This window comes from Suncus etruscus, chromosome 1 (genome assembly GCF_024139225.1).
Source record: "Suncus etruscus isolate mSunEtr1 chromosome 1, mSunEtr1.pri.cur, whole genome shotgun sequence".
NCBI classification, from domain to species: Eukaryota; Metazoa; Chordata; class Mammalia; order Eulipotyphla; family Soricidae; genus Suncus; species Suncus etruscus.
Window position 1 is genome coordinate 205,234,136 of NC_064848.1, and position 25,533 is coordinate 205,259,668.

A 25,533-nucleotide genomic window follows, 5' to 3' on the forward strand; every position below is an offset into this window, starting at 1 on the left:
GATTCTGGGAGCAGCCAGGGAGGTTACGGTGCCCTGGGCTGGACCCAGCAACTGCCCACCCTCCCTGTAGGTTCCTCTGTGCTCTCAGCCCTGGGAGGGCGCGGATGCCAACTCTGGGCACAGGCTGGCTCCAGGGGGGCACCGAGTGCAGACAGGCCTCTGGCTCCCCGCCAGGCTCCATGTGGGCCTGTCTGTGCCTGCCCATGCCCGCAACACCACCTGGAGCAAATATGCCTGCAACAGCTCGAGTACGATGCCAAGGCGCCGTTTCTAGATTCGACTTTGCCAGTATAACGGAGATAGGCACTAGCTGAGACCAGCAAAGTCATGCTGCCCAGGGCCCACCCGGTGTCAGGATCTTTCTGATAGTGAGGCTTGGGGCCCCCAGAGAGCCAGTCGCTGCTGCCCAGAGCAAGACTTATCCCGGGTCACATTCAGCTAGTGGTTCCAGCTTGAGGCACCCACCCATGAAGAAAGGGGGGTCTGGGCTGCTGCTGTGTGCCCGGCGTCTGGATGAAGGGTCTGTTCCCTCACAGTGGGGGGTGAGCACACCTCACGCACGCTCAAATCACACAAACATGTACACTCACACACACCGCACACAATCACACACATGCAGACACACCACATTCACAAACTCACACATGGCTCACACATAGCACACTCATGTATATACAATGTGCATGTCTACACACATACCCACACACTCAATCACACATGCAGGATAGACATACTACTCACACATACCACACTCACACACACACTCACATATACACACAGGACACCGCCTTCCAACGGTGGGTTCCGAGGCCACCCCTGCCACAGATGATCATCCCAGGTGCATCCTCAACACCGCCTGACCCGCAGGGCTGGGGGATGGGGCAAGCTCAAAGCCCTGCCACCCCCATGGTCCCTGGCACTACCAGGTGTGCCCCTCCCCATGCTGAGGGAATGCTAAGTCCATGGACATTCTCTGGCCTAAGAAGAGCGTGGGAGGAAGATTCTGGAGGGAGGTGGACTCTGGACCACATCAGACACACCTCAGGGTTGGCTCCTCCACGCGAACAGGAGGGCTCAGGGCACGGCCAGCGTCCTGCAGCACAGGGAAACAGGAGACCGTCGGGTGGGCCATAAGTCCTCTGCAGATGCCACGCCAGGCACTCTGGGTGTGAGCCTGGCCCTGGTGCTCAGATATACACACGTCACTGGCAATGGGCTGAGGGAACAGCACTGTCATGCCTCCCTTGCCTGTATGCGTGTATCAGTGCCTGCGATATCAGTGAAGGCAAGGCTGATGTCAGAACCAGGGAAAGCCCGGGCACTGCCCACCCAGGGCATATTTACTGCAGACTCAGTGGACAGACTAGCCAGTCTAAGTGGCCTGAGTGCCACCTGGTGGCCAGAAGGAGAACTGCCACTGCAAAAAGGCTCACGCATGTGTGTAGGTTTGCACATGAGGCAAAAAAAAGGAGTCTTCCAATGGCAGAATACAGAGAAATTCCCAGGGGCAAGCCAGATGAATGGACGGCTCAAGGGCCAGAGCGACAGTACAATGATCTTTTGCTTGCACGCAGCCGACCGGGGTTCGATCCCTAGCATCCCATTGGGTCCTCCGAGCCTGCCAGGCGTGATTCCTAAGTGCAGAGCCAGGAGGATCCCTGAATGCTGCCAGGTGTGGCCCAGAAACAAAAAAACAAAAACCAAAAAAGGATAAGGTCCAGGCCCCAGGGAGAAATCTTCAGTGGCAAGTTCCTCAGAAAACACAGCACAGGAGCCCCTAGGACAGGTCGTCAGGGTAGCAGCACCCGGCATCCCACTGTTGGCTCCTTCCGGGAGCGCCTGCTGTGTGTGGTGTCACCACTGTGAGCGCTTCCTTCCTCGAGCAGTGACAGGTGGCTCACGTCCACATCCACGGGGCCCACCCTGCAGGGTCCCCTCTCTGGGAGACCTGGCTGGCCCTTTCTCTTCCCCTCTGCACTAGTCTCGTCTTTCACTAGCAGGTGCTCCAGCACTGCCACTACAAAGATGCCAGGAAATTCCTTGAATGACATCTTAGCTGGGGGGACAAAAGAGCAAGTTAAAGTAAAACAATGAACATGCACTAAAGGCAGATCTGGGTGGGTTGGGGAAATGCCAAACTCAAAACCAATGACATAGGTCGGAGTAACAGCACAGAGAGGACATCTGCCTTGCATGTAGCTAAACCTGGTTCGATCCCTGGCATCCCATAAGGTTCCCCAAGCTCGCCAGGAGTGATTCCTGAGCTCAGAGCAGGAGTAACCCCTGAGTGCCATTGGGTGTGGTCCAAAAAGAGAAAAATAAAAATCCCCCCACCTACCTCCCTTCACACAGTTCACCCCAACTCTCAACTCACCCCCCAAACATTCACCTTTCTGTGTTCTGTTAGGTGAGCTGCTGAGTTCGATTTTATTCACATTAAATTGTGCATATGACAAAAAAAAAAGAAAATAATTCAACCACCACCACCAAAAAAACCTACACTCAAAGAAAAAGGCACCTATTTTAGACCATTTCTAAGTAGAACAGAAATATACCCATTTTATGGATTCAGTGGGCTGCCATCTCTATGCCAGAGTGCCCACCAGCAGTTACTGTGGAAATGCATACCAGGTCTCAGGCAGACTTGGACTCGTCTATAGCCACAGAACCCCTCTCCTGGAGCCAGAACATTCTGACTGGCATCCAAATTCCCTTCTCCTGATTCCTGGCAGCCTGCTCCGTGCCTTCAACTTCCCTCCCCTCAGCCAGGTGTGCGGACTCTGGGCTGATGAGGGCACTTACAAAGGCCAGAGGGGGCTGCTATGCCCCTTCCTGGGTTCCCACCAATCCTTGGGGCAGCCAAGCAGCCTGGAGAAAGCTAAGAAGAGGCAAGGCAGAAGCAGGGGGCAAAGAGCAGTGCCCAGAATGATGGTAGGATGCATCGTGGGGTTATGTGACTCCACCTTGAAGAACACGGGCTGACCCCAGAGTCAGGGCAACCACTCTCCTTTTCTCTCCTTCACTGTGAGGCCCCCTTGGTCCTGCTCCTCCTCTGCTCAGTTAGGCTCCTCTTGAGTGGCTGGAGCAACAGGGACAGGGATGGGCTGCAGCATAGTTCTGAGCCCACAGGAACACCCCCTGTCAGAAAGCTCCAGGACACCCCAGCCTAGAACTCAAGGCATCATTTGGACTTTGTGCTGTTTCCAGATGTGGGACTGGGCTGCCGCCTGCTCAATTTTCAGCAGCAGGAGAAGCAAACAGGGCTGAGAGGAGAGCAGAGAGTCACCCATCCTTAGACGGTACATACAAATGGACAGAGGAAGGTTCGGGTCCAGCCAGGCTGCTCAGGTGACCCCTGACTCCCCCCCCCAGAAAACAAACCGCTTCTAAGCAAGAGATGTCAAAAACAGTTTTCAAGGGCGGGTCTGGGGGTGCCAGTGCAAGGAACCCAGCCTTGACAGCTTTTCCCGCCAGGGTGTCAGACGGTTTCCCAAGGAGGGACACACGTGGTCCAAGGGCACTTTTATAAAGGGATTTTCCATAGGCGGATGGGGAGAAGCTAAGGTCGCCCTCATTTTGGGCTTCACAAATGCAGCCAACGGGGAATGTGACCTGCCACCTTCAGAGGGTGCCACATATCCTCAGCATGGTGGTAAAGATACAGGGTCTCATGCCAGGGGAATTTGCTGAGGCTGCCCACACACCAGCTGGCCATGGAGGAAGATGCTACTGAGTTCCAGCTATTTACTTGGTGGAGCCCAGGGCCTGGGAACCCAGGATGAGTAGAACAAAAGAACAGGAAACCACCGGCCACAGCATCTGAGACCCCAACAAATTCATTTGAAAGGAATTCTCTGGAGTGTCCATGCCTAGGTGCAAGGCGCCCTGGCATCACTCAAATGTGCCAGCCTGTGGCTCCTGCCCAGCTCCTATTTTCTGGCCATTTTCATGTCCCACCTAGGCTTTGGTTAGTTCCTGGGCCATATCCAGCAGTGGAGGGGTGGGCTGAAGGGGGACAGTCCCACCGGTCTGGGGGTAGACAGTAGCCCAGGGAGAATCCTGGGCCTCCACAAGCAAAGCTGCTCTGAGCCTGTGAGCTGCCTCCTCACACCCTTCTTTTTTTTTTTTTTTTTTTTTTTGGTTTTTGGGCCACACCCGGTAACGCTCAGGGGTTACTCCTGGCTATGTGCTCAGAAGTTGCTCCTGGCTTGGGGGACCATATGGGACACCGGGGGATCGAACCGCGGTCCGTCCAAGGCTAGCGCAGGCAAGGCAGGCACCTTACCTTTAGCGCCACCGCCCGGCCCCCTCCTCACACCCTTCTATGTTGTTTGTTTGGCTTTTGTTTTGGGGTCACACCCGGCAGTGTTCAGGGGTTCCTCCTCACTCTGCACTAGGAATTACTCCTGATTGGTTCAGGGAACTCTGGGATGCCAGGGATGGATCCGGAGTTGGCCACATGCAAGTCAAACACCCTCCCCACTATGCTTTAGCTAAGGCATCAGAAAACAAAACATTCTACCCGAGAAGCACTTTGGTAGTCTGGCCCCTGGGTAGCATTCTTGCTGTTAATAGCAACTTTTGTTTGTTTTGGTTTTTGGGTCACTCCCGGTGGCGATCAGGGGTTTCTCCTGGCTCTGCACTCAGAAGTTGCTCCTGGCAGGCTTGGAGGACCATACGAAATGCCGGGAATTAAACCACCATCTCCTGGGTTGGTGGTATGCAAGGTAAACACCCTACCACTGTGTTATCTCTCCGGCCCCATGCAACATTTTTGGGTTTTTTTTTTTTTTTTTTGGGTCACACCGGGCAGTGCTCAGGGGTTACTCCTGGCTCTACACTCAGAAATCGCTCCTGGCAGACTCGGGGGACCATATGGGATACCGGGATTTGAACCACCGTCCTTCTGCATGAAAGGCAAACACCCTACCTCCATGCTATCTCTCCGGCTCCACAACATTTTTTTTTTAAACCTGCTATTTGTTTCTATTTTAGAGCCCTCCTGGTGTTATTCAGAAATCACTCCTGGCAGTTTATGGAGTACCAGGGATCAAATTGTCCACATGCAAGAGTGTCTTCCCTGCTGTACTTTCTCGGGCCCTTCGTCAAAAGATCACTAGGTCAAAGTTCTGCCAGAGAAACGTTGAGATGAAAGGGACACGAGGATCTGGGAGTGGAAGGTCTAAGTTCTGGCTCTGGTACCATGCATTGTTTGGTTTGGGGGTTTGGGAGGGAACAACCTGGCTGTGCTCAGGGATCACTCCTGGTGGGGCCCACCCTATGGGGTGCTGGCAATTGAACCTGGGGTCAACCACGTGCAAGGCAAGTGCCCTCCCCACTGTACAGGTTTACTCAATTTCTACTTCCTGGACTGGTGAATTAAGCTTGCTAACAACTACCCCATAATCTGTGAGATTAAAGGTTGCTTAAGTAATCTGTTGCAATTAAAGGACCCGCATCCAGGCAGGAAAGCAGTAACCACACAGGTCATTTGAACAGAGAATTTTTGAGAAACTGGTCTGGCAGGTACTGGGGAACTTAAGAGGAATGGAGCCTGGAAGAGACACCAGCTGTAGCTCTGGGCCAGAGCCCAGAGGCCCTGAGGCCCAGTCTAGGACACTCCTCTGAGCCAGGAGTGCTGCCCAGCTAGTTCTGGGCACGTAGCACAGCTGGGGAGGAGGCCACAAGGGGAAGTGTCAGAGATACAGCCTCTGGCGCCCCCCCTTTGGCAGTGGACAGGCAAGGAACCAAAGGCTCAGCCCAGCCATAGTTGAGGGTTGAGAGCCAGAACCAACTAAACTTCATTATCATCCCGTTTGGATGCTGGGGCAGTCAGAGGGCACTGGATCCTGCTGGCTTGGGGAAATCACAATAAGGGTTATTAGCAGAGGGAAGCAGCAGCCAACATCGATAAAAGGCAAAGAGGCCCAGAGATTGGGACCTCTGAGGACAGCAGCACCCACCACAGGCTCATCCACCAGTGCAGCTTTCTGGAGACAAGTATGACAGCCTGATGGGGCAGCTGCCAGCTCCACTAATCAGTAGGGTCACTGTTATCTAGATTGTTTTCTTGTTTGGGGGTCACACCTGGCAGTGCTCAGGGCTTACTCCTGGCTCTGTACTCAGGAATCACTCCTGGAGATGCTCAGGGACCCTATGGGATGCCTGGATCGAACCAGGGTATGTAAGGCAAACGTCCTTCCTGCTGTGCTATCATGCCAGTCCCAGTTCTATCTATATTCTTTTAGCAGTAACAGATGGACGTAGCCTTTTGGGCACCACACCCAGGCCTCAGGCATGTGAGGCCGGGTGTGGGCTCTGCCCTGTTCAGCCACAACCCCTGCAACTGCCTTCATAGGAGCCCACTGGGTCCTCACCTCCAACACTAATAAGGCACAGGGCCCGAGGCAGCTCCTGAGAGGCTGGAGTCAAGGAGCATGCTGCAGACTACTCGTTCTTTCTCTGAAACTTGACCCTGGGAGTCCTGTTTCCCGTAAGAGGGTGTGTGTGTGTTGCTGTGATGGCAGGAAGTGGGGGTGGGAATGTGTGTGAACCATCTCGGTGGGTTTCAAAAGGCACTTCGAGGAAATCTCTACCGCGAAACTTTCATTTCACTGGCAAACAACCCACGGCCATGCTGGGGCTTCTGAGCTAGTGGAGAAATGTGGCCTCAGATCGTGCAACTCTGCAAGTTGGCCAAGCTGGGGTCCCGATGCCGGTTGGGGGCTGTCCAGGGGCCTGTCCCCACTGTGTCCCTGTTGTGTGCATGGAAGACCTTCCTTGGCAGGTCACACACCTGAGATGGGTTGCACTGGCGCTAATTCTGAACTCAGAAACAGAACTGGACTTGGGTTGGAAGACCATGAGAACCGGAAGGCTCAGGGCAGAAGCCCCACTGGGCACCCAGGGCTTTCTGGGCAGGGCTGGCCATGCTGCTCTTGAACGGGACCACCTGGGCAGTGGAGAAGCAGACTAAAGAGGTACTGGGGACTCCACTGAGCAGTGCCAACCAAAACTGCAAGGCAAGGGCCCCCCTGCTGGCCGGAGGAGTCAGCAACTAAGGGCTGTCCTTCCTGGGTTCCCACTTCCCACCGGCTCATCCTCTGTGATGGGACCTACGAAGGGTGCTGAGATGGACTAAATGAGGCCTAGTCAAAGTACAGACAGGCTGGAGAGATGCTCCAGATGCTCCGCCTGTGGAAAGCCCAGGTCCCACACCGGCACTTATTCTTCAAGAATTGCCAAGAAAATCGCCCGAGCCCTGAATTCAGGTGTGGCTCTCCAAATAAACAAAATAGATTTAAAAAAAAAAAAAAAAAAAAAAAAAAGGTTTCCAGGGGCCCGGAGAGATAGCACAGTGGCATTTACCTTGCAAGCAGCCGATTCGGGACCAAAGGTGTTTGGTTCAAACCCTGGTGTCCCATATGGTCCCTTGTGCCTGCCAGGAGCTATTTCTGAGCAGACAGCCAGGAATAATCCCTGAGCAATGCCGGGTGTGGCCCAAAAACCAAAAAAAAAAAAAAAAAAAAAAAAAAGGTTTCTAGGGCCCGGAAAGAGAGCACAGCGGCATTTGCCTTGCAATCAGTCGATCCAGGACCAAAGGTGGTTGGTTCGAATCCCGGTGTCCCATATGGTCCCCCGTGCCTGCCAGGAGCTATTTCTGAAACAGACAGCCAGGAGTAACCCCTGAGCACTGCCAGGTGTGACCCAAAAACCAAAAAAAAAAAAAGGTTTCCAGTGGGGCCGGCGAGGTGGCGCTAGAGGTGAGGTGGCGCTAGAGGTAAGGTGTCTGCCTTGCAAGCGCTAGCCAAGGAAGGACCGCGGTTCGATCCCCCGGCATCCCATATGGTCCCCCCAAGCCAGGGGCAATTTCTGAGCGCTTAGCCAGGAGTAACCCCTGAGCATCAAACGGGTGTGGCCCGAAAAACCAAAAAAATAAAAGGTTTCCAGGGGGCCAGAGAGATAGCATGAAGGCATGGAAGTAGGGTGTTTGCCTTGCATGCAGAAGGTCGGTGGTTCGAATCCCGGCATCCCATATGGTCCCTCGAGCCTGCCAGGAGCGATTTCTGAGCGTAGAGCCAGGAGGAACCCCTAAGCACTGTCGGGTGTGACCCAAAAACCAAAAAAAAAAAAAAAGAATGACTTCTTCGATAAGAACTCTACCCATTGGGGGCCCAATCAACAGCCCAGAGGGGAAGGCATTTGCCTTTCATGCAGCCAACCAGGTTCAATACCCAGCATTCCATAGGGTCCCATGAGGCCTGATTCCTGAGTGCAGAGCCAGGAATAACCTCTGAGCACAACCAGATGTGGCCCCAAAACAAAACAAAATAAGGAAAAGAAAGAAGTCTCAGTTCCTAGAAAACAAGACACTCTAAGGCCAAAGGCGACTGACTGGTCTGCTCAGTATTCATACAAATGTGTCATCCATAATGCTGCGCAAATAGCAGAGTGCAGGGGGCCCCAAGCGGAACAGGCCACAGCTCCCACCCCATGGAACCCCTCTCACCAGCAGTGGACGCCCCTTCCCACCTCATGCATTTGGCCCTTCTCCCAGGACAGTCTGTGGTGAGGTGGGCATGTGGGGCTCAGGATGGGGCCCAGCAACACAACCCTCCAGCCTGCTCTGAAGAGCATCCAACTTCACCTGCAGCAGCACCCAGAAACTGCCAAAGAGGAAGGCTGAGCCTGTGGTCTAGACACCTCTAGAAATACTTCAGTTTGGAAGCACAATGAACAGAAAGGCTTGTTACCAGCAAGTGCTTTCTCTTTTCAAACCAAGAAACTGAGGGGGCAGAGCAATGGCACAGTGGGGAGGGCGCTTGCCTAGCATGCAAACCGACCTAGTTTTGATCCCTCAAGCACCTGCAATGATCCCTGAGTGATCCCTGAGCAGAGAGAGCCAGGAGTTAACTCTAAGCACTGACAGGTATGACCCAAAACAACAAAACGCAGCACCACTGGCTTGGCCCCAAAAATAACAAAGGAAAAAAAAAAGTGCAGGTTACCAAAACAGCCAAGTCAAGCACCTTCTTCTTTGGGGAGGAAGAAGGGCTACTCCTGGTTCTGTACTCAGAAATCGCTCCTGGCAGGTTGAGGGATTTATGGAACTCTGGGGATCAAACCTGGGTGGATCCAGGGTCAGCCATGTACAAGAAAAATGCTCTACCGCTTGTGCTATCACTCACCAAGTGCCTTCTTTAAAGGTCCAAGCTAGTATGTGAGTGTAAGTGTGCATGTATGTAGTGACACACAGCTGCAGCGAGCCTGTCAAAACACACCCCGCCACGGGATACAGTCCTGACTACAGGCACCCTCACTCTACAAAACAGACAGGAAACACGAGGAACCGAAGCCTCAGAAAAGTTCCCCATTCTAGCTTATTTCTGCAGTACTGAGGATCAGATCCAGGCTACACATATTCCTTGCTACTACTGGGCCCCTGCCGGCCCCAAACACCCCTTCTAAAGCCCAGGAGTGGGCCAAGATGCGGCTCAGAAGGAAGGCACATGCCTGCATGGTGCGAGGCCTGGGGCTTGGTCCCAGCGCTATGGCAATAAAGCCAAGCAGCACATGGGACAAATGATTCCTGGAGATTTCCTTTCTGCTCGCTCTTCTCCAGGTGGCCTTGACTCGAAAGTATTTTAAGTCTCAGAGAGGATGTTCTCATCCACATTTCAAAGAAAAACCTATTCTGTAGGTGATTTTATTTATGTTGGTTTGTGGGCCACACCCAGCAATGCTCAAGGGTTATACCTGGCTCTATGCTCAGGAATCACTCCTGGTGGGCCAAGGGATCCTTTGGGATGCCAGGGCAGGAACTGGGTCAACCCTGTGCAAAGCAAGCATCTTACCTTTCCACTGTACAATTGCTCTTGCCCTTCTATAGAATCTTTTTTGTTTTTTTAGGCTACACCCAGTGGCGCTCAGGGGTTACTCCAGGCTCTGCACTCAGAAATTATTCCTGGCAGTGTTCAGGGAAACATATAGGATGCTGGGGATCGAACCCAGGTCTGTCCTGGGTCAGCCGTGAGCAAGGCAAACGCCCTCCCTGCTGTGCTATCCTTCCGGCCCTTCTGTAGGTTTTATTTTGTTGTTTTGTTTTTTGGGTTTTTTTTTTTTTTTTTTTTTTTTTTTTTGGTTTTTGGGCCACACCTGGCAGTGCTCAGGGGTTACTCCTGGCTGTCTGCTCAGAAATAGCTCCTGGCAGGCACAGGGGACCATATGGGACACCGGGATTCAAACCAACCACCTTTGGTCCTGGATTGGCTGCTTGCAAGGCAAACGCCGCCGCTGTGCTATCTCTCCGGGCCCAGAGCCTGGTTCTTAAGACAGGTCTCTTCATGTTGCCACAGCAGCATGGTTTGGTTCCGAGCCCCAAAATGCACCCAAGCCTCCTAGCCCCAAGCCCAAATCCTAACCACCTCAGCACCCCACACCTTTCCCATCACTCGCAGACAAAATTCGGCATTATTTGATAAATTTCCTTCATTTCCTAACTTCTGGTGGATACTCCAGGGCCTGTTTCCTTCCTCTGCTCGTTGGCAGTTCCTTCCCCATTTTTAAAGAAAAGGGGGGGTGGGTGTCTAGAGTTTAGAAACAAAACTACTTCCTTCTAGAGAAATCCACACGGTCGAGAGAGTATGAAGTGAGGCCCCTTGCTGCTGCCGTGGCAGGCTCAATATCCTTCTGGTGAGCACACACATGTATACATGTGTAACAGACACACATAACATGTACACACATGCCACACAAATTGCTCAGCAATCATGCTACATACAAACTGCACAACACATACCCATCCCACACTTACAGACATACCACATACATACATCATATAACCCACATTATAACATACACACAAATGTACAAACGCACACATGGACGAGACAGGCCACTCTCACAAACTCAAGAGTCCATATTTCTGGTGTCAGCTGCTTTCTTTGAAGGATGTGGTCATGCTGTGTTTTCATCTCCACAGACATACACTCCACTCTGGGCTTCTACTACTATGGGTCTGAACTCCGGGAGGCATCAGAGAACCAATCCGGCCTCACCACCTAAGCTTTTACCCAAACTGGCTTTCTCTTTGGCCACAGACTAGACGGGGTCCAGCTGTACCCCATTTACACACAGCTCCTGAACGTTAATGACTACACACACCTGGGGGCGGTTAGTGTGGTAGTTAAGGTCGGGGAGTAGAAGAGACTACTGGTGGTGGGGGGGGTTCCTTCACAGAGATTCAGAGACATGAAATAGCAAGTCAAAAACTGAATATACTAAAAAGAAAAAAAAAAAAAAACTGAATATACTGCCAGACGAAATGCCCAAAGTAGAACCAAGAAGGAAAGGAGCAGGGCCAACATGTGACAAACACACACAGGCCACACACACAGAGTCACTTACATCCACACTCATATAGCAACACTCATATATTCACAAGTACAAATTTACACATTTGTATACCCATACCACATGTTCACGCCTACTTACATGTTTACACACATATACTGAATCACCGTGAGAGAGTTAAAAGGTTGTGGATGGCTGAGTTTCAGTCCTACGATGTTCCAACACTCGCCCCTTCCCCGGTGTTCATTTCCCGACACCAATATAATACCCCCAGGCCCCCTCTTACCCCTACCCCAGCCTGCCTCTATGGCAGGCATTTTTTTATTTATTTTTTTTTTTTTGGTTTTTGGGTCACACCCGGCAGTGCTCAGGGGTTATTCCTGGCTCCAGGCTCAGAAATTGCTCCTGGCAGGCACGGGGAACCATATGGGATGCCGGGATTCGAACCGATGACCTCCTGCATGAAAGGCAAACGCCTTACCTCCATGCTATCTCTCCGGCCCCTATGGCAGGCATTTTTATCCTCTCTCTCCCTTTATTCCTTTTAGACATTGTGGTTACAATAGTTACTGAAAGAGTATCACGCGTATCACTTTCCTTCCTTTCAGCACCCAGTTCCTGTCCAGAGTGATCAGTTCCAACTGTCAGTGGCGTATGGTTTCTTCTCTGTCCTAACTGCAGCTTCTGCTATTTGTGACGAGTTTCCTACCGTGATCTGGTCCTCCTGGCTCTCCATTGTCTCTACTGTCTCTGGGTATTACTCTCAAATTCTGCAGGTTTTATTTTTTTTTACCCTGCAAATGACTGTGGTCATTTTGTGTCTGTTCTTCTCCCTCTGACTCATTTCACTCAGCATGAGTCTCCATGTCCGTCCACGTCTAAGCAGAGTTCATGACTTTATTTTTCCTAATGACTGCGTAGTATTCCACGGAGTCAATGTACCACAGTTTCCTTATCCACCATCTATTCTCGGACACTCGGATCACTTCCAAATTCTGGCTGTTGTGAATAGCACTGCAGTGAACACAGGGGTGCCAAGTGCTTTCTGCATTTATTCACACACGTTAACATGTACGTGCATATTCACATGTTCACACATATATTCACACATTCTTGCATGTTCACACACATATATTCACATGTACTGTGATACACACTCCTATGTTCACCACATGAGTCCTGTCTACCAGACTCTGATCAAAGTAGCTCAAGCCCAGCTCCTGACAGTTCCTAAGCGGAAGTCCTTGCCCCCATGGAGAAATAGAGACAGAGCATGAGCAGCGATAAGGGGGAAACAAGAACCCAGAGTAGGTTCCTATGAGGGTGAGGGGGCGTGGACGTCTCTTTCTCTACATGAGGATGCAGCAAGAAGGCGCTTCGTTGCCAGCCAGGAAGGGAGCCTTCATCGGCACCTCCAGAACAGAGGAATGAGGGTCTGTGGCTAAGTCCCTGGCTGAAAGGCTGGTGATGGCGGCTGAGTGGACAAGGCAGCTTTCAGCTTTGCAGGCTGGAGATGCCCAATGACTGGGAGCCCATCATGATGAGGTCCGTCCGAGAATAGACCCATGCAGTGTCTGGTACAAGTGAAGCTGTGCCCAGATTAGCTTCTCCTCATCTCTGTCCCCAGTCTTCCTCCTGCCCCTCTGTTCCAACTGCCACCCTGGGCTCCTCTTCAAGCCCATTCTCCCTTCAACACAAGTAAAATTACTTGCTTATCTCCTTGTTTCTCTCTTGAACACAGGACCCCTTTTTATTCACATCTTTCTCTTTCTCTCCCCTCACATCTTAATAAATTTCCATAAAAACTAACTTGCTCCAGGGCCAGAGCACTAGTGCAGTGGGAGGGCACTTGCTTTGCATGTGGTCAACTCAAGTTCGATCCCTGGCATCCCATAGGATCGTCCAAGCACCACCAGGAGTGATTCCTGAATGCAGAGCCAGGAGTGACCCTTGAACACTGTCGGGTGTGGTCTCCAAAACAAAAGCTATCTACTTTATTTCACAAAAAACATCATCCAAAAAAACTACCACTCTGACCCTGTCCGTCTTCACACCCCCTACCTACAGCCCAGGGACAGGCCCCACTCTTGGCTTTAAACTAACTTCCTGGCCTGGATAGTGACCTGTCATGTAAAGCACAAGATGGGCCCAGAGAGATAGCACAGCGGCGTTTGCCTTGCAAGCAGCCGATCCAAAACCAAAGGTGGTTGGTTCGAATCCCGGTGTCCCATATGGTCCCCCATGCCTGCCAGGAGCTATTTCTGAGCAGACAGCCAGGAATAACCCCTGAGCACCGCTGGGTGTGGCCCCAAAAAAAAAAAAAGAAGAAGAAGAAAAGCACAAGATGAGCTTGTGCATCACCCCAAGTGTGATACCCAGCAGGGCACCCCTGGCAAGAACCTAGCAGGAGTGGCCCCTATGAAATGGCTCCTACCTGAGCCCAATCTCCTATCCAACTTCACTGACACTAGGGACTGATCTCTCACTCACTCCCACCACAGCAGTGTCATTTTTTGAATACTTAAGATTCAAGGTTACAGTGCTGAAGTGATAGCACAGGGTAGGGAGTTTGCCTTGCATGCTGCTGACCTGGGACAGATCCTGGGACGGATTCAATCCCTGGCATCCCATATGGTCCCCCAAGCTGGCCAGGAGTGATTTCTGAGTGCAGAGCCAGGAGGAACCCCTGAGTGCCACCGCCACTGGGTGTGGCCCAAAAACATACAAACAAACAAACAAACAAAAATTCAAGGTTTCTCCAAGACAGGCACTTCTCTTTTCCTGGAGGGACACCAAAAGTTTGGGGCTGAACAACCCTGTGACCAGCAGCACAGAGCCAAATCCTGCCTACCTTCCCACCACATAGCAGGAGGAGCCAGCCCTCAGTGTGCTTCTCGTCCCCAACGTCGACCCAGTCTTCCACTACTGCTCATTCCTTACGTTCCATCCAGACACCCACTTTGGACCCCAGGGTGCATATTAGCCTCAGGTCCCTCTTCTGGTCAGGCCGGGCTGTTAAGTGACAGGAAGGGGACCAGGTGCTTCTGTCTGTCCGACAAGCTGATTCAACACTTGTCACCCCCATCTGCACCTTATAGAAAGAGGAGCAGCTCCCCTTTCCCCTGCAACCCAGTGTGACACCGGAGACAGAGTCAAAGTTCTCAGGACTTGAGCTGCGAACTCAGGACACCTCACAAACAAGCATGACAGGCAGTGAATGACCTCAGGAACCACAGTGGGACATGACCCCGCAAGGCAGGGAATCACTCTAGTAGTGTTCTGGGACCACCTACTGTATCCTGTCTAGCTCACAAAATGTGCAGAGCCGACCCAGACCCACCAATTCCACCATCCTGAGGCCTCCCTTGCCTTCCTTCCCAGGCCTGGTGCCTTCGTCCCTCACTGTCCACAAGGGACCCTCCTGCTGGGGTCAGGGCTGGAGCGATAGCACAGCAGGGAGGGCATTTGCCTCATTGCCTCATACACGGGCAATTCGAGTTCAATCCCCGGTATTCCACAGGGTTCCCTAAGCCTGCTGGAAGTGATCTCTGAGCACAGGGCCAAAAGTAAACCAGAGCATTGCCAGGTGTGGCTTAAGAAAACCAAAACAGCCGGAGAGATAGCACAGCGGTAAGGCGTTTGCCTTAGACACAGAAGGACGGTGGTTCGAGTCCCAGCATCCCATATGGTTCCCTGAGCCTGCCAGGAGCGAGTTCTGAGCATGGAGCCAGGAGTAACCCCTGAGTGCTGCCGGGTGTGACCCAAAAGCCCAAAACCAAAAAAAAAAAAAGAATACCAAAACAAAAAATGACAAAAAAGAGCTAGGGATGTGCTGATATGGAGGAGGCAACAGACAGAACATTCAGTCATTTGTCTTCACAGAGACCAGGAAAAAGAAAAGGGCCACGGGCATCCCTGTTCTCCACACACATCTACACTGAAAGGCGTTGATGTCAAAGTCATTCTGACTGGTCTGAGATTTTTTGTTTGTTTTGCTTTTCCAATCACACCTGGTGGCACTTGGGGGGCCATGTGGTATGATACCAGGGATTGACCCAGGTTCAGTCATGCAACGTACACCCCCCCCCCCCCCAATGCTAGAATGCTTAGGCTGTTGGTCCCCTGGAGGGGAGGGGCTCCTGCTGAGATTCCTACTACTCCCAGCCAGGACCACAGGAAGAGCAGGGTGGTTAGACCTAGAAAGTTTCCTGAGGAGCCAGATAGATAGCACAGTGGTGGGGCATTTGCTTTCCATGTGGCCGACCTGGGAAGGACCAGGTTTGATTCCCGGCATCCCATATGATCCCTTAGCCTGCCAGGTGCAATTTCTGAGTGCAGAACTAGGAGTAACCCCTGAGAGCTGCTGGGTAGGCCCCAAACCAATCAATTAATAAAGTTAAAAAAAAAAAAGTTCCCCGAATGAAGAACTGGCAGGGTATGGCTCTGTTCCCACATCATGGTTGAGAAACTAAGATTCAGTATGGAAGGACACCCCTACTGCCCCACACAGCCTTACACTCAGTGGCTTACACTCAGATCTGCCTGAGTCATGACCATTCCCCAGGCCCACCCTACAGGTTTGGGGAGTTAACAAATTTTAGCTCAGGGGTTACTCCTGGCTCTGCACTCAGAAATCGCTCCTGGCTTGGGGGGACCATATGGGATGTCGGGGGATCGAACTTCGGTTCGTCCTAGGCTAGCAGGGGCAAGGCAGACGCCTTACCGCTTGAGCCACCGCTCTGGCCTATCTTTTTTATTCTATTATTTTGTTTTGGGGGCCACACTTTGCAATACTTGGGGCTTACTCCTGGCTCTGTGCCCAGGAATCACTCCTGGCAGTGCTCAGGAGACCTTGTGGTAGGGGTCTCAAACTCAATTTACCTGGGGGCCGCAGGAGGCAAAGTCGGGGTGATCCTTGAGTGCAAAGTCAGTAGTAAGCCTTGAACATTGGGGGGTGTGACCCAAACAACTAAAACAAAGCAAAACAAAAAAAGATTCCTGTAGGGCAGGGCCACAAAATGTTGTACGGAGGGCCATGAGTTTGAGACCCCTGCGCCTGTGGGGTGCTATAAATTGAGTCCAGGTCAGCTGCCAGCAAGACAAGTGTCCTCCTTGCTGTACCCAAAAACTACTTCTGGATGGCAAAGCAGTTAGACCTTCCCAGGCTTAGGGACCCCCGCCTTCCGAGGATATGAGGCAGCCGGCAATGTCTTGAGTGTCTCTCAGTGTTGCGCTGGGCCACCCTACCATGCCTCACTCTTCCCCACACTCCATTCCACAGCTGCTGACTTCTGGAATCTGCACTGTTGCTAACTATCTCTAGGTCATCCATGATTGGCTTTACAGAGCTGGTGCAGGCCTGCCAATCTCCAAGCACAGAGAAGCAGGGAAAAGGCTGAGGGTGGGGACAGGGCAGGCCACATCAGGCAGTGCAGGGGAGGTGGCATCTGACCAGGTGGTGCCTGACCAGGAGCTCATGGGCTGAGGGCTCTGAGGGTCAGCTCTTCGGCAACAGGTCTAATGGGTCCAGTTATGTCTGAAGAATCTAAGGGGTCCCCGGTGGACAAAGAGCAGCCAGGCTGGGCTGCAGTCTCGTAAAGGAGGGGTAAAGGCATCTGCCTTGTATGTGCCACCAGTGTCTCATCCCTGAACCACTTGATTCCCTGAACACTGGAAAACTGACAGCTCCTCACTGCACCCTGGCACTGACCCACCACCCTGGCTGGCCAAGTGTCACTAACTGTGACTCCTAAGCCCCCTAAGCACTGCTTGGGAGCTACCCCCTTCACTCCCCAAATAAGGGCAAGAGAGCCAGTACCAAGACTAAGGTGTCTGCTGTGCATGTGGCCAATAGTAGTTGAAATCCTGGGCATCATGTAAGGTCCCCTGAGCACCTGGAGAGGGCCACTGCGAGCACCACTAATGTGGCCCCAACTCCAAACAACAATATTAAAATAACAATAATAATAATAATAAAAAAAACAAAGAGTAGGGGCCAGAGCGATAGATAGTACAGCGAATAGGGCATTCGCCTTGCATGCGACCAACCCGGGTTTGATCCCCGGCATCCTATAGGGTTCCCCGAGTGTGCCAGGAGTGATTTCTGAGTACAGAGCCAGGAGGAACCCCTGAGCGACACTTGGTCCCCCCCACCCCAAAATAAAGTGTCGAGGAAGAGACAAGCCTGCAAAGTGTATGTGGCTCTGTGCAGCAAAAAGACAGGCAAGGGTAAGCCAGGGGCACTGCCCTCCAGTGGAGCAGGTAGCGGTTGGGGGAAGCTTGAGCCATCTGGGAGTGCCACCCACATTCTCCCAAGGTCCCTCTGAACCCGTCCTTGCGAGCCCCTTCACGGAGAGGCCCAGTGCACGTGCTGCCGTACCGCCACGGGTCGGTTCCCCAGGAAGTTCAGGTCACTGTTCTCGCCAAACAGGTAGCCCTCAGGATGTGTGGAGTCGAACTTCTCTCCGCCCATTATGAAGTGGCTGGCGAAGTAGCTTCCTGGAGAAGAGACAAGAGAAGTCATTTAGAGACCAGCAGGAGACACCTAGTGGGAGAGCTGCTAAGGGGCTGGAGCCACAGCACAGTGGGGAGGGCACTGGCCCTGCATGTGGCTGACCCGGGTTCAATCCCCAGCATACTGTAGGATCCCCCACAATTGCTAGGAGTGATTCCTGAATGCAGAGCCAGGAGTAACCCTTGAGCAACCCCAGGTGTGAACCAAATTCCCATCCCCAATACCACCAACAACAAAATGCAGCTTTTTCTAAGCGAGGTTTTTTGGTTTTTGGGCCATACCCGGTGACGCTCAGGGGTTACACCTGGCTATGCGCTCAGAAATCACTCCTGGCTTGAGGGAACATATGGGATGCAGGGGATCAAACTGCGGCCTATCCGAGGTCAGTGCATGCAAGGCAAACGCCCTATCGCTTGCGTCACCACTCCGCCCCGAAAAGAGGGAGTTAAGTAAATCCACTGGGCATGACTGTGCCAACCGGGCACCACACAGGCACAATGAAGGTCTTGGGGTTTCTTTGGACCACAGCAGTCCAGTGACAGAGGACTAAGCCCCCTATACACACACATACACACACACACACACACACACACAAGTACACACACACATACAAAAAAAGCACACACAAAGTCAAGTCCTTTAGCAGGCTGAGGGGCTTAGCCCCCTACACACACACACACAAACACACAAACACAAAAGCACACACAGAGTCAAGTCCATTAGCAGGCTGAGGGCATGGACGTGGGCTGTGCCCAAATCCACAATAACAGGATACGACCCAAGGGCAGAGGTTGCTCCCTGGAGGGCCTCCCCCGACAGACAGGCGCAGGAATGGGGACCAGGATGTGAGGCCCTGAGTCATGGTCAGCAGCTTGGGCAGTGGCACAGCTTCCTCAGGCTCCCAAACTGGGAGAGGACTGGAGGTTCCAGACCCCCTCTTTGGGGGGGTCAGTCACCCCTGGTGTGGTGCTCAGGAATACCTTGGGCCCTGTGACTCTTTAGGAGTCACTCCTGGCTATGACTGAGGGTCTGCACAGCACCAGGGATCCAACCCAGGGCTCCTACATGTAAGTGTATCAAGGTGTCTTTCTCTCCTCCTTTTGCAGATCTACTTCTGGGGTAAGGATCCTCAGCGCAAAGCCAAGGGGCCCCTGCTATAATATCCCCGATCAACAGTCTCATGCATCCAACTTTTCAGACAGGGTAAAACCCAACTTCCTAACTAGTTTCTCTTTTGTTAAGTTTTTGAATCATGTTGGGCAATGCTCAAGGGTTACTCCTGGCTCTGCGTTCAGGGATCACTCAGAGGGACCTTATGGGATGCCGGGGATTGAATCCAGGTTGGGATTGCAAAACAAATGCCCTATTGTCTGGCCCCTTAGTTCCACTTTTGCTGAAAGTTTACAGCAGAATAAAAATTAGGAGTCACAACCCATGGTGGGAGCAAGGGGGGAACCTGAACAGAAAAACAACACAAAATGCAGATCCTGGATTGCAGAGACAGGAATTGTAAACAGAACAACATGGTTCAAAGTATCCCCCACAAAGCACGGCCATTCTCTGGGGAGCCAGCAACCAGAAGATTCCAATAAAAGCTGCACAAAGGCCTTTGAGGAGCCTCCGTGGGGACGGGACCACAGAGTGCAGCCATCTGTGGGGTGCAGTGCATGGGGAAAGCCAGACATCAATTATTCACGCCCGCCACTGATGGGCCCCACTCCTGCTGCATAATTCAGGGGGATGGGAGGCGCCTGCCAGGGTTCCTGGGAGATGCACAGGCACCTCCCAGATCACCGAGGCCGCCAACTATGTGCAGGGGCACAGAGCTCAGGGCACACAGGCAAAAAAGCATGGGCCTGTATAGTGCTCAAGGCCTGCAGACCTGGCCTCAGCACTGTGTGACCCTCAGGCACCATCAGGCATCATCCTGGGTTAAGTACTGCCACAGCAGTGTTGGGGGTTCTCTATAAATAAACAGGGGAGTGGAGCTATACCACAGCAGGGAGGGCATTTGCCTTGCACATGACTGACCCAGATTTGATCCCTTGCATCCCATAGGATCGCCAGAGCCTGGCAGGAGTGATTCCTGAGCACAGAGCCAGAAGTAAACCCTGAGCATCACGAGATGTGACTCCCCCCGCCCAAATAAAACCCAACAACCAAATAGGGCTCAAAAGCCAGGATAGTGAGGGGACCAGGCATGGTGGGAGGGCAGGTGGTGCTTGCCATGAATACAGCCAACCCCGGTTTCACTCCCTGACACCACCTCTGAGTTTCCTGAACCCTACCAGGCATGATCCCTGAGCACATACCAGGGAATAACCCCTGAATATGACCGGATGTGGCTCACCATGCCTCGTATCCATGGTTATCTACAGGGGAGAGTGTACATCATGGAAGCACAGGGGCGGATCCTTGTATATCCTCCAATCTGCACTGTTTTGTGTAATTAGCATTGCGACTATGTAAATCTTTGACCCAAGCATATGACTGAATTTTTCAAGCAATCCCACAATTCAAAAGTAAAATAGTGAATGATCCCAGATGAGCGCCAGAGCCACTATGCCAGAATGACTCCACATGCTTCTAGAACACTGGCCTTGAGTGTGTGAGGTCCCAGGAGTAACCCCTGAGGGCTGCCGGGTGTGACCCAAAAATTAAAAAAAAAAAAAAAAAATTTCACACGGAGCCAGAATGATAGGGCATTTTGCCTTGTGCATAGCTGACCCAGAACGGACCTGGGTTGGGTCCACATATGGTCCCCAAAGAGCAATTTCTGAGTGCAGAGCCAGAAGTAACCCGAGCGCCTCTAGGTGTGGCCACCCTCACCCCAAAAAATAAATTACACCTTGTTGAGCTGGAGCAATAGCACAGCAGTAAGGCGTTTGCCTTGCATGTGAACATCATAGAACGGACCCCAGTTCGAATCCTGGCATCCCATATGGTCCCGAGCCTGCCAGGAGCGACTTCTGAGTGCCACCAGAGGTATGATTCAAAAAAAAAAAAAACAAAAACAAAAAAATTCACATCCCACACTAACCTCAAATTTTTTTTAATTATAAAGTGTAGTTTTTTTTGTTTTGTTTTGTTTTTTTTGTTTTTGGGTTTTTTTTGGGTCACACCTGGCAGCGATCAGGGGTTACTCCTGGCTCTACGTTCAGAAATCACTCCTGGCAGGCACGGGGGTGGGGGTGGGGCATATGGACGCCGGGATTCCAACCACCAACCTTCTGAAGGCAAATGCCTTACCTTCATGCTATCTCTCCGGCCCCTCTTGAAATCTTGAGGGACCCCAGAAACTCCTGGCTCTATGCTCAGAAATTGCTCCTGGCAGGCTCGGTGGACCACATGGGATGCCAGGATTTGAACCACTGTCCTTCTGCTTGCAAGGCAAATGCCTTACATCCATGTTATCTCTCTGGCTCCCCCCCTTTTTTGTGTGTAGTTATTTTTAAAAGCTACATAAAAATGATCTCTATATAGATATATTTAGCAATTCCATGATTTAAGTATTCAAACCAAATTGAGCAGACTTTGTTCCCTCATTCTTGGGCTGTATTTACACACTAAACATTCTGATAACCTCAGATATTCTGTTCTGCATGTTTAATGGGAGAACCAATATATATATATATATATATATATATATATATATATATATATATGCATAAGCCTCTCTGCAGAAGATAAAGCAGTCCAGTCTGAGACTGAGGATAGAGGCCAGTTCCCAGGGTGGGGCACAAGCTTTGTGTGCAGGTGGGCTAGGGTTCCTTCCCCAGCACCATATAGTGCCCCCATACTTTGGGGAGTGTCCCGAGTGTTACAAGCAAAACCAAAAAAACAGACCTGACCTGCACTGGCCCCCACTGAGGTGTATGTAGATATTCGTAGATATTCTTTTTTTTTTTTTTTTTTTTTGGGTCACACCCAGCAGCGCTCAGGGGCCACTCCTGGCTCTACACTCAGAAATTGTTCCTGGCAGGCTCAGAGGACCATATGGGATGCCAGGATTCGAACCACCATACTTCTGTATGCAAGGCAAATGCCCTACCTCCATGCTATCTCTCCAGCCCCTTGCGTAGATATTCTGCTTGTTTCTGCTCCTAGGCCACACCAGCAGATGCTTGGAGGGTACTCCCAGTCCTTTGCATGGAGGTTTAACTATCGAGTCCCCAGAATTGAGCTCAGGCCTCCAGCACACAAAGCCTGAATCAGTGCCTCAAGCTGTTGCTCCTGCCCCAGATTTTAGATTTTTTTGCAAAAAGAAGCAAAAGCCACTGGATCTAGAAAAACATTTTAGCACATGCAAGGCCCTCAGCACATCCCCAGTCAGCTGTGACTTTCCAGACTCCGTGAGAAAGGAAGAAGTGTGATAACAGGCCAAAGTCCATGCCGAATCTAAATAGCATCAATTAATTATCTGTGGAACAGCCATTTTATTTGAGTTTCTTGCGTCCCTCAAGATTTCAAGAGGGGCCAGAGATAGCATGGAGGTAAGGCATTTGCCTTGCTATTAAAGGTTGGTGGTTGGAATCCCGGCATCCCATATGGTCCTGAGCCTGCCAGGAGCGATTTCTGAGCATAGAGCCAGGAGTAACCCCTGCGCGCTGCTGGATGTGACCCCCCCCCAAAAAAAAAAATTTCAAGAAAGGGGCCAGAGAGATAGCACAGTGAGTAGGGCACTTGCCTTGCAAGCAGGTGACCCAGGTTCAATTCTGGCATCCCATAGTCTCCCAAATCTGCGAGGAATGATTCCTGAGCTCTGCAGAGCCAGGAGTAACATCACTGGGTGTGGTCCTTCCAAAATAATTTTAAGCAGGACTCTAACATTGATAGAAGCACATAGGCTGGAGCGATAGCAGAGCAGGTAATGTGTTTGCCATGCGTGCGGCTGACCAGGACTCAAACCCCAGCATCCCTTATGGTCCTCCAAGCCTGCCAGAAGTGATTTTTTGTTTTTGTTTTTGGGCCACACCCGGTGATGCTCAGGGGTTACTCCTGGCTATGCACTCAGAAGTCGCTCCTGGCTTGGGGGACCATATGGGACGCTGGGGGATCAAACCACGGTCCGTCCAAGGCTAGTGCAGGCAAGGCAGACACTTTACCTCTAACGCCACCGCCCGGCCCCAGAAGTAATTTTTGAATGCAGACCCAGGAATAACCCTAAGCGTCACTGGTGTGGCCCCAAAAACAAACAAACAAATAAAAAGCACAGAAGCCCCATTTACAAAGTGCCATATAGAAATGACCACACAAAAGGCTGGAGTGACAGTACAGCAGCCTGACATGGGTTTGATTCCCAGCATCCCATATTGTCCCCTAAGCCCACTAAAAGTGATCTCTGAGTATAAAGCCAAAAGCACTGAACACAGCCAGGTCTCTCTCCGTCTCTCTCTCAAACACACACACTGACCACACACTAATTTACATACATACAACACACTAATTTAGAGATCTCATAGGGCTGCAGAGATAGCACAGTGGGAGATGCTTGCCTTGCATGTAGCCAACCCTGCATTCAATGTCTCACACCCTATATAGTTTCCTGAGCCTTGCTAGGAGTGATTCCTGAGTGCAGAGCCAGGAGTAACCCATGCACAGCTAGTGTGGCCCCCAAAAAAGCAAAGTCCCTAGGATGGGGTCAGAGTGGAGCCCTTGCTCACACCCCTGCCCCCTCCCCCAGTATGGTGACCACCACCTCATGATCATAGACCTGCAGAACCCAAGTGCACATCCTTGACCCTACTACTGAACCACTGACCAGGAGTGGCCCAGGAGCCCAAGTACCATTTGGAGGCTTCCCAAAACAGAAAGGTGCAGGGGCAGGAGCGATAGCACATGTGGCCAACCTAGGACAGACCTGGGTTAGATTCCCAGCAACCCACACGGTCCCCTGAGCCTGCCAGGAGCGATTTCTGAATGAAGAGCCACGAGTAATCCCTGAGCACTGCCGGGTGTGGCCCAAAAGTCAAAACAAACAAAAACAGAAAGGGACAGAGGATGAAGTTCCCTGGCCCTACTTCTATCCCAGCACCACCTGGTCACCCAGGCATAGCAAAATGCATCCCTGAACCCCTCCTAAGACATGGAAGGTGCTTCCCAGAAAAGAACTAAAAAAGCGGGGCCGGGCGGTGGCACTGGAGGTAAGGTGCCTGCCTTGCCTGCTAGCCTAGGATGGACCGAGGTTCGATCCCCCGGCGTCCCAGCTAGCCTAGGACGGACCATGGTTCGATCCCCCGGCGTCCCATATGGTCCCCCAAGAAGCCAGGAGCAACTTCTGAGCGCATAGCCAGGAGTAACCCCTGAGCGTCACAGGGTGTGGCCCAAAAACCAAAAAAAAAAAAAAAAAGAAATAAAAAAGCATCTGGGGAGGGGGTGGTGGAGAGTAGCATGGAGGTAAAGCATTTGCCTTGCATGCAGAAGGATGGTGGTTTGAATCCCGGCATCCCATATGGTCCCCCAAGCCTGCCAGGAGCGATTTCTGAGCATAGAGCCAGGAAGAACTCCTGAGCACTGCCAGGTGTGACCCCCCCCCAAAAAAAACAAACAAACAAACAAAAAAAACCCAAGCATCTCCCAGATGAGACGGGAACTAGAAAGCAACAGAACACAGAAGTGGTCCTGGGTTCAAACCTCAGCAAGAAAAAGTTTAAGTCTATTTTGGTTGGGAGTCAAGGATGTGGCTCAGTGGCTGAATATTTTTTGTCGTTTTGTTTTTTGTTTTTTTGGGGGGGGGGTCACATCCACAATGCTGAGGGGTTACTCCTGGCTCTGCACTCAGGAATTACTCCTGACAGGCTCTGGGGGACCCTATGGGATGTCAGGCGTCGAACCCGGGTCGGGCACATGTAAGGCATTTAAATACCCTCCCTGTGGGCTGTGCTATTGCTCTGCCCCAATGACTGAACATTTTTCATGATAAGTGAGGCTCTGGGTTTGAACCAAGTGCTGACAAAAAGAATATTTTTTCCCACTCTAACTATATCCTGTAAAAAGTAGCCTCACCATTAGTAAGGAACTGAGGGCCTCCTGACTTCCCTGTATACAGCCAGGCTCCGTGTCCTGCTGGGTCTGGTTTCAGTGGGACAGGACCACGCACACCCATTCTAGGATATGAGGGTATCCTTCTGTGTTTGGGGCCACACCCTGCTGCACTCAGGGCTCACTTCTGGCAGGATTCAAAGGACCCTATGCAGAATCAAGAGCCAGGGCTCAAACTGGAGGTGGCCATATGCAAAATGAGCATCTTAATCACTATGTCTATGCTGTCTCTCCTGCCCAGTACCTTTATTTTTCCAAACAGCTTTACTGAAATTTATTTCATACATCATCTGTTTCAAAAGTATAACTGCTGGCTTCCTCCCTCTCCCACTGCTTTTGGGCCACACCCATAGGTGCTCAGGGATTACTCCTGGCTCTGCACTCAGAAATCACTCCTGGAGAGCTGGGGGATGGGGGTGGAAATGACAATATGGGATGCCAGGGATGAAAACTGGGTTGGCCACGTGCAAGGCAAGCATCTTCCCCACTGGGCTCTCTTTGACCCCAAGAGTATAATTGAGGCTTTTAGTACAGTCACAGTTGGGCGATCAATCATCATGGTTTACTTCTAGAACATTTCCATTACCCTGGAAGAAACCCACCAGCAGTGACTCCCCATTCCCTTC

At 51.6% G+C, this 25,533-nt stretch overlaps 1 protein-coding gene across 1 annotated transcript in view; it reads right to left on the bottom strand.

Annotated features, from left to right (window-relative positions):
* The window catches only part of RNF157 (ring finger protein 157), a 56,823-nt gene that overhangs the window by 21,645 nt on the left and 9,645 nt on the right, over positions 1–25,533 (bottom strand). Inside the window, exon 2 of the mRNA XM_049770765.1 lies at positions 17,732–17,850. Within this exon, the coding sequence (XP_049626722.1) occupies positions 17,732–17,850 (119 nt within the window). The remainder of the gene's footprint in view (positions 1–17,731; positions 17,851–25,533) is intronic.